The following is a 9,415-nucleotide window of genomic DNA, read 5'->3' on the forward strand; positions in this document are numbered from 1 at the left end:
GCCGACCAGCGTAAACAGAGCTAGCGGCCGCTAATTGTCCGGCAGCGGCCCGAGGAGCGCAGCTTAGCTGAACCGGGACCGGCTCAGCTGACGCGGATACGGCGCCGCGAACTGGCCAGATACAACGGCGCGAACTGGCCAGATACAACGGTGCGAACGGCGGTGCGAACTGGCCAGACACAGCAAACGAACTGGCCAGATACAGCGGAGCGAACTGGCCAGATACAACAGCGCGAACTGGCCAGATACAACGGCGCGAACTGGCCAGATACAACGGCGCGAACTGGCCAGATACAGCGGTGCGAACTGGCCAGATACAACGGCGCGAACGGCGGTGCGAACTGGCCAGACACAGCAAGCGAACTGGCCAGATACAGCGGAGCGAACTGGCCAGATACAGCGGTGCGAACTGGCCAGATACAACGGCGCGAACGGCGGTGCGAACTGGCCAGACACAGCAAGCGAACTGGCCAGATACAACGGCGCGAACGGCGGTGCGAACTGGCCAGACACAGCAAGCGAACTGGCCAGATACAGCGGTGCGAACTGGCCACACACAGCAAGCGAACTGGGCAGATACAGCGGAGCGAACTGGTCAGATACAGCGGTACGAACGGGCCAGATGCAGCGGCGCGAACGCCGGATGCAGCGGCGCGAACGGGCCAGATACAGCGGTGCGAACTGGCCGGACACAGCGGAGCGAAATGGCCAGATACATTGGCAAGAATGGGCCAAATGCAGCGGTGCGAACTGGCCGGACACAGCAGAGCGAACTGGCCAGATTAATTGGCAAGAATGGGTCAAATGCAGCGGCGCGAACTGGCCAGATACAGCGGAGCAAACTGGCCAGACACAGCGGAGCAAACTGACCAGGTACGACGATACGCGGATCATACTTGGCTTAGTCGGCAGATGCCGACAGCTGGGCGCCGTCTGGTTACATACACCGCCCAAAGCTACCCCAGTCAACGGATACACCGGCCAGAACCATCTGAGTCAACGGATGTACCAACCAAAACCACCTCAGTCGATAGATAACCGGTCGGAAGCGGCTCAGTCAACAGATTTGTTACCTGGGACTAGCGCAGCCACGATCGGGCGTCTTCGCACCGCCCGGGTGCGACCCGCTGCCGCATACCTCATCCAATAGATGGCTCTGAGGGGCGGTGGAAGACGCGCTGCCAGAGCCGGCCTGCGTGCCTCCGAGGCGACAAACAGCTGACAATGGCCGACAGCAAACAGCTGACAGCCGCGGCGCGGCGAACTGCAGGCAGCTGATGGTGCCCCCGGGGCAGGTGGTTCGTAATCGCCCCGCGGTGTTTCGACCGTTTTTCCGCGGCCGTGAGTGGAGCCGGGTGGCGGCGGGTGTTGTAGTGTTGCTTACTTGCGTGAGCGTGCTGAGCACGCACCCGTGGCCAAGTCCAGCTCCAAGCTCTAGACAAAGATGGACTTCATTGAGACTGGTGTGCCTCCTAAACGCTACTCAAATGTAACGCAACTGGCGGCCAAGTAAGTTAGCTGCGGCCCCTCCCCCCCCCCCTTACCAGCGCTGTCTTCGAGAACTGGGCCCGGGCTGGGCTCGTGAGGACGTTCCGTTGCCCCTCCCCCTCCTCCATTCTCGTGCAGAGGTCAGACGATGACACGCGATCCCGCGGTCGCCTGACCAGGCGCCTGACGGCGCTGCTAATCGGTGTTTGTTCAGCCCATCGGTCCGTCGGAAATTGCTTCACCGGTGGCCAGTAATTCTGTAAAATGTATTGATGCCAACTTGAGTCATGATAACGAGGATATCCCAAAGTGCATTAATGTTGTGGGTGGCGTGCCATTTGTAATCGATACGTTGCCATAAAAAGACGTAAATGACACGCGTACGGGCCTCCATAAATGTACCAAGTTCCAGCCATTGAAAGCATTTCATTCGAACCACTTTTTCACTGCACAGTTATATGGCACCAAGTTCATCATTAATTCAAGCAGCACAGCACCACAAAAGGAAAGCCTGAGCCTGCTCAGTACGCCCAACGTCATCTACACCCGGCGCCAGGCTACCCCAGGTCAGGCCAGGCCACCCCAGGTTGCCCCCACGGCAGCGGCCGGCGCAGAGCGTCCAACGCGGGCCCGCGGCGTAGGCTGGCCGGGCCCGGGGTCTCCCTGGGAGCGCGACAGCTGGGCTGCCAGCCCCCAGCGCCGCTATCTGGCCGGGGCCCTGCTCCGTGTCGGCCGGGGCGCTAACCCCCGCCCGGCGACTGGCCGCGCCGACCGCCGGAGCACGTCCAGCAGTTGGCCACGGGATGGAGGTGCCGGCCGGTGCTGAACCGTCGGCAGACTGTGATGGACCGTCGGCACACTGTGCTGAACCGTCGGCAGACTGTGCTGAGCTGTCGGCGGACTGTGCTGAACTATCGACAGACTGCCCTGAACCGTCGGCAGACTGTGCTGAACCGTCGATAGACTGCCCTGAACCGTCGGCAGACTGTGCTGAGCCGTCGGCACACTGCGCTGAACCGTCGGCGGGTTGCTCTGAACCGTCGGCAGACTGCTGAACCATCGGCGGACTGTGCTGAACATGAACCGTCGGCAGACTGCTGAACCATCGGCGGACTGTGCTGAACATGAACCGTCGGCGGGTTGCTCTGAACCTTCGGCAGACTGCTGAACCATCGGCGGACTGTGCTGAACACGAACCGTCGGCAGACTGTGCTGAACCGTCGGCAGACTGCGCTGAGCCTGAACCGTCGGCAGACTGTGCTGAGCCTGAACCGTCGGCAGACTGTGCTGAGCCGTCGGCAGACTGTGCTGAGCCGTCGGCAGGCTGTGCCGAACCATCGACAGACTGCGCTGAACAGAACAGACTGTGCCGAGCGATCGTCTGACCGCCATGACCAGACCACACGGACGGCCTTTGCCGGTTTCCACACAGAAGTGACAGTCTGCAGACAAGCTGAACATTTCAACACGTCACTGTTCCGGCCCGATGCACACATTACAGCCAGCAGCCAGCCGGCGGCAGTGCATTTAGCGACACACAGGCGGCAATGAGCACCCGGCGATGAGCACTAAACAACGCGCTGACATCACTGAACAGTCTCGAGCGACAGTCATGTTCTTCAGCCGTTCTTGGCCCGACGGCCGGTTTCACAGCTGGCGAGCCTTCCCGTCGGCGTATCGCCCCGAGCGGCGCCCCATGACCCCGGGGTCGCCCCGTGACCCCGAGCGGCGCCCCGTGACCCCGGGGTCGCCCTGCGCCAGTGCTGCGCGACATGTGTGCGGGTCTCTTTGCTAGGTTGTGCTCAAAACACGTGAAGACGCTTGTTCCCTGGCCGGTGGCGACGAAGGTGAGGCGTTGCTTAATGATAATGGAGAGCGGCGGCAATGGAAGGCCTCCAAAGGTGGGGGACTGACAGTCATTTTGGTTGGTTCTTTCCAGTCCAAGACTCTGGGGCTAGTGTTGCATTCTCAGTGGGATGGGAGGCACGGCCCTCTACCATCCCCCTGGTTCCTGTGCCCCTGATGGAGCGCATGAGCTTGCATATCAAGACAGACAAATTTGGTCACGCGAGTATTTCCTCGCTTTCATTTCCCTGTTGTGTTCTTTTTTATATGCCTAGCGCAGTTTTCCTTCTGTGTACGCCAGCATGTGCGGTTAATGATAAATTTATCGTCGCCATGGGTAATATCGACAACGACTGTATCTTTTTTTGTCGTCTGATCATTTAATGTTAACGCACAAATGTGTCTCCACGGAATGAGACTTGTGCCCTTTTTCGCCTGAGCGGGGTCGTTGCCCAGACTCAGACTCAAGATTCAAGACTCGCACCACACGGAGTTGATGACGATTTGAATTCAGAAAGATATCAGCACAGTTTTAGACATATTTGTATTTCCACCAAAACATGTTTATCAGGTATAAAGTGTTAATGATATGATCGCTTACGGTAAGAGGTGCTTATAACGCAGCACTTTTAAAGTTATATGGTCGATACAAATAAACCAACGTAAGATGGAAGAAAAACGCCAGCGCCTTCATTCCTAAACGTGTTGACTTTGACAGTCCCCGGAATAGGCATATACTACCTCAGCCTTATATTTGAGCTTATCAATTGACCTTAGAGCCGGCTAGACCGGTTCTGGCATGTGTTGTGCAGTCACCTGCTGCACTGACTCTGGTCAGACCAACTGCTGCACCGGGTCTGGTCAGACTGGCTGCTGCACTGGCTCTGGTCAGACTGACTGCTGCACCGGGTTTGGTCAGACTGACTTTTGCACCGGGTCTAGTCAGACTGACTGCTGCACCGGGTCTGGTCAGACTGACTGCTGCGCTGGGTCTGGTCAGACTGGCTGCTGCACTGGCTCTGGTCAGACTGACTGCTGTATCGGCCCTGGTCAGACTGACTGCTGCACCGGCTCTGGTCAGACTGACTGCTGCACCGGGTTTGGCCAGACCAACTGCTGCACCGGGTCTGGTCAGACCAACTGCTGCACCGGGTTTGGCCAGACCAACTGCTGCACCGGGTCTGGTCAGACCAACTGCTGCACCGAGTCTGGTCAGACTGGCTGCTGCACTGGGTCTGGTCAGACTGACTGCTGCACTGACCCTGGTAAGACCAACTGCTGCACTGGGGGGTCTGGTCAGACGGACTGCTGCCCCGGCCCTGGTCAGACTGACTGCTGCACCAGCCCTGGTCAGACTGACTGCTGCACCGGGTTTGGTCAGACTGACTGTTACACCAGGTCTAGTCAGACTGACTGCTGCACCGGGTTTGGTCAGACTGACCGCTGCACCGGGTCTGGTCAGACTGACTGCTGCACTGGGTCTGGTCAGACTGACTGCTGCACAGGGTCTGGTCAGGCTGACTGCTGCACCGGCTCCGGTCAGACTGACTGCCGCACAGGGTCTGGTCAGACTGACCGCCACTTTGGTTCTGGTGAAGTCGATCTGCCCGCTTTCGGGTAAAAAACGACGTAACATGGGATGACTTTAACAGTGGAAACGTAAAACTGTTCGAATTTTAAGTAATTAAGTAGCCTCTAATTGGCATCCGACAGCTTTTACACAAAATGGTACATCATTAAGAGCTGCCGTAAAACACCGGCTTTAGGTAGGGATACCAGAACGCAGTATAGAACAAGCTGCTACAGGTGGCAAATCAGCAGCGGCCCAGCTGCCACACGTGCTGCGCCTGAGGAGGCAGCAGCTGCCGGAGCGGCAACTGCCGTGGCAGCTGTGGAGCCCCGTGCGCGGCCAGACAGTGCGTACGTGGCATATCGGCCGCTATCAGCTCCATTAGCGCTTTTTGCAGAGGCCGGCGGCGTCGCCTGGCGGGGGCAACCCGGAGCTGCTGCTGACGCCCATGAGGGGTCACCTTAGCGGTGGATCCCGCCGCTGGGGGCGGCAAGGGTCACCCCAGCTACGGGCCCCGCCGATGGGAAGCGGCAGAGGTCACCCCAGCTGTGGATCCCGCCGATGGGAAGCGGCAAAGGTCACCCCAGCTGTGGATCCCGCCGCTGGGGGCGGCAAGGGTCACCCCAGCTACGGACCCCGCCGATGGGAAGCGGCAGAGGTCATCCCAACTGTGGATCCCGCCGATGGGAAGCGGTAGAGGTCACCCCAGCCGTGGGTCCCGCCGATGGGAGGCGGCAAAGGTCACCCCAGCTGTGGATCCCGCCGATGGGAAGCGGCAGAGGTCATCCAGCCAGAAGCTTTGACGCTACTGCAGAGGACGTGAAAACAGTCATAGGACCTTTGTTGCAGCTAGTTCGTCACTCCCTTCACCCTGCTTTTTAGTGCGGGAATGGGCCGACCGGACAACGTTGCGCGTAAAGGGTGCAGCACCTCCTCCGACAACGCCCTGTAGCAGGAGCATTGACATAGACACTTCCGTCAGCAGGAACCTGCCTAAATGGCGTGGAAAGGCGCAGTAGCAGCAAAGCCTCGTCTGCCCGGAAACTGTGACCAAAAGCGGCCGGAGCAAAAGCCTCGAGACCAGACGAGAATCAAACATACGTTGAGGTAGTCAATCACATGAAGGTTTCGCATGGTCGGCAACACCCAAGTATTATGGAACTTATTAACATGAATACCATTATCGTCGGCGATACTGAAATAATATGGAACTCACACTATCAACCGGGTTGTAGCATTGCTTCATGGTCATGGTAAATCCTATCACTTAAAATAACAATGAACGGATAATCTCCACCGCTGCCGTGATGTGTACACTTAGACGCACTGAATGCGTACTTTAGGTCCGCTCGTTCGACACGTTTACTCATATGAAAACTATCGTTTCGTGACTTGCACTACTGACAAATATAGGTAGCCATGCCGCATATGTATATTTGGGCCATAGTACCAAAAGACATCAGATTTAGAAATGACATAACCAATCTAATACATTAAAAACTGTTTGTAGGGGTTCTCAAAGTTACGTTATAAAGCGTGGCGGCCGAGTGGTCAGCGACTTCAGCTCCCACGTGACGGCACCGGGTTCAAATCTCGACTAAGTTATAACCCCGGAGCGAAAATATGATCCCCGTGGTCACTGGTGGCCCATAAAAGGGTGTGTAGCGACGCGCGAAGTGTTCGTTACAAAAATTAGTAGCTGCGTGCTTTTTTACACGATTTTCTCCTTCGCATCGCAACGAATGCAGTTACAGCCAAAATACTGAGGGAAGCCATCCAGCAACGGAAAAATACAAACGCCAACAAAATCATCGTTGCGAGACGTTCGCTTGATAACTAAACGAGTTTCTGCCGTTACCATGGACCCCGTGTCAGCCGCGCACCGCTCGGAGATTATCACCGCATCTCAGATACAGCAGCACTGTTGACCAGCGGCGCTATGTAACTGTAACGCCATGTGGCGTCACACAGCAGCACTGTTGACCAGCGGCGCCATGCGACTGTAACGCCATGTGGCGTCTTACAGCAGCACTGTTGACCAGCGGCGCCATGCGACTGTAACGCCATGTGGCGTCATACAGCAGCACTGTCGACCGACGGTGCCATGTGACTGCAACGCCATGTGTCGTCATACAGCAGCACTGTTGGCCAGCGGCGCCATGCGACTGTAACGCCATGTGGCGTCATACAGCAGCACTGTTGACCAGCGGCGCCATGTGACTGTTACGCCATGTGGCGTCAAGGAGCGATGCCAGCCGAAGTTGAAGCATAACATCGCTAACAGGTTTGCTGCCAGGCAATTGTTGGGGTTGAAGACATACTGTCTGAAGTTCAACTATGGTGCTGCCGTAAAGCTGCTGTGGAGTGCGGCCGGTTGTGACACCAGGGGCGCAGGTCTGGCTTATCGCACCTCTGCGAGACCATTCTGCCGCGGGCCCACGCCAACAGGTCGCTCTGGTGGGCATTTGTAGTCGGCAAAGCACACGGAAGTCACTTCCGTGATTATTTTGCGTTCTATTCGTGTGGTTGATATCGTATCGCGAGCATAGAGGACTTCTCAGCCCCGCGCAGTTCGTCAGCCATTTCCGGGACATACAAGTGGATCTCACCTTTTGCTCAAATGAAACTAGATGAATTAGATCGTCAGAAATATGCCGCAAATGGTACTTGAAGATCACCAAAGTGCTGGATGAATAAGTTGGCAGCCGTGGCGCGGCAACGAGGTTGCCACTTCCCCTGCTGGAGTTAATATTTCAGGGCAATTATCGAATGGTGGTAGTGACGTTCCCCACACGCCTCGTACGTTTCGCAAGCGCCTCAACTGACGTCACGTGACCTCTCTGACCCGCCTGCGCAGCGCATGACTCCACCCTCGGCGGCGGCTTTACGCATCTACTGCTCAGCTGTATACCCAGCCACACAAACCAAGTTAGATGGCGAACTAGGTGCGCGAGCCGTCCGAAACGCGGCATCGGTGGGGCCAAACTGTCAACACACTTCCCGGTCACCCCCACCAGCTACCCACTCTAAAGAAATTTTCAAAAATCCCGTCCACAAATAAGTCAAAAATTACGTGGCCGTGCATCGGTTGCTGCAATCCTCGCACTCACAAGGGCCGTAGTGAGTGCTTATTCGTTGAAAGGCCGTACCGGAGAGATCGAAGTTCAGGGAAGGGGTTCTACACCAGCCAGAACAAAGATCAGAGCAGAAGATCAGCAAAACAAAAACATGTTGATACTTGAGCCAGGCGCGCTGAGCCCCTGGCCGGAAAAAGAAACCCGCGACGGCGAAGCCGGCCCTTGCCCGGGGTTGCGAGTTTCAGTCCTGCCGCCGGCGCAGGCAGGGTCAGCGAGAGGGCAGGGACGAGGTCTGGAGGTGCCGAACAGTGGGAGCGTCCCACCTGGTCCCGATAGACCGCGGCCGCGACATCGCGGCCGCCCCCTCCCCTCCCCTCCGCGAACCCGGCGTCGCGCCAGCCCGGCCCGTGACTATCTTATCGGGGCTCTGGAGTCTGGAGTTCGGTGCCGGGTGACGGGAAGACCGCGCGGCGCGCGGTGCCACAACAGCGCCGGCGAACCATCCACGGAAGATGAACCGCTGGGCAGGCTGACGACATCGCTCCGTAGCACCTGGAAACGGATGGTTGAGTGGCCGCCTCCGCCGGCGAACAGAGCTGAAACCCCGCGGCCCTCCCCCTCGCTCCCAGGCACGACAAAAGCCGCAGGCAGCGTGGCGCGCGCGGCGCGGGTACTCACAAAGCCGTAGCCGCGGCTCTTGCCGGACTGCCGGTCCGTGATGACGACGGCCTCCTCGATCTCGCCGTACACCTCGAAGTGCTCGCGCAGCGACTTGTCGGTCGTGTGGTAGGGCAAGCCGCCGACGAAGATCTTGGTGAAGGTGGTGTCCTTCTGCGAGACGCCCGGCGAGTCCGTCAGCGCAGGGCTGCCGGTCGCCGCCAGCGCAGACGGCAGGGAATACGGGCTGGCGCCGGGCATCAGCATCATGTTCGACCCGAGCGAGGCACTGCGGTCACGGCGGTGGCGGCGGCGGCTCTGTCTGCCGGGAGGGCGGCGGTACGCGGGCGCGGGCGGCGGGGCGCTGGCGGGGACTGCGAGCGCCGACGGCCGCGAACCCCACGTGTAACTCGAGGCGTCCCAGCTGGCGGCGCGCGCTCTGCGCATGCGCGCTGCGCCGCCGCGGGCGGGGCGCATGTGCGGCGCCCAGGGGGCCGCTCAGGGGGAGGGAGGGGGAGGGGAGCGGTGCGGGACAGGTGAGCTGGCCGACACCAGGCGGCGGCGGAGTGGGAGCGGCTTCTGACGTTACCCGGCAGTGTGGTCGCGACACTGCCATCCGCTCCCGCGCTCTAGGATGGCAGAATACCTACCCCCTGATCAGAGCCGAAACAGGACTTTGTTTCCGCAGCTCAGACGACGTATTGAGTCTTCACACCCCAATTTCAGACTGCAGCGCGTCCTTACCATGAGTCGGTGAGCAGGGATACCTGCTTCCCGC

At 58.7% G+C, this 9,415-nt stretch overlaps 1 protein-coding gene across 1 annotated transcript in view; it reads right to left on the bottom strand.

The window, feature by feature from the left end:
• LOC119096053 (RNA-binding protein 24-B) overlaps positions 1 to 9,000 on the bottom strand; it is a gene marked incomplete at its 3' end in the record, with an annotated part of 29,170 nt that extends 20,170 nt beyond the window's left edge. Inside the window, 1 exon segment of the mRNA XM_037218915.1 lies at positions 8,659 to 9,000. Coding sequence (XP_037074810.1) covers positions 8,659 to 8,907 — 249 coding nt within the window.
• Between the last annotated feature and the right edge of the window lie 415 nt (positions 9,001 to 9,415).

The sequence above is a fragment of the Pollicipes pollicipes genome, unplaced genomic scaffold (genome assembly GCF_011947565.3).
Source record: "Pollicipes pollicipes isolate AB1234 unplaced genomic scaffold, Ppol_2.1 Scaffold_4219;HRSCAF=4965_pilon_pilon_pilon, whole genome shotgun sequence".
Taxonomy (NCBI): domain Eukaryota; kingdom Metazoa; phylum Arthropoda; class Thecostraca; order Pollicipedomorpha; family Pollicipedidae; genus Pollicipes; species Pollicipes pollicipes.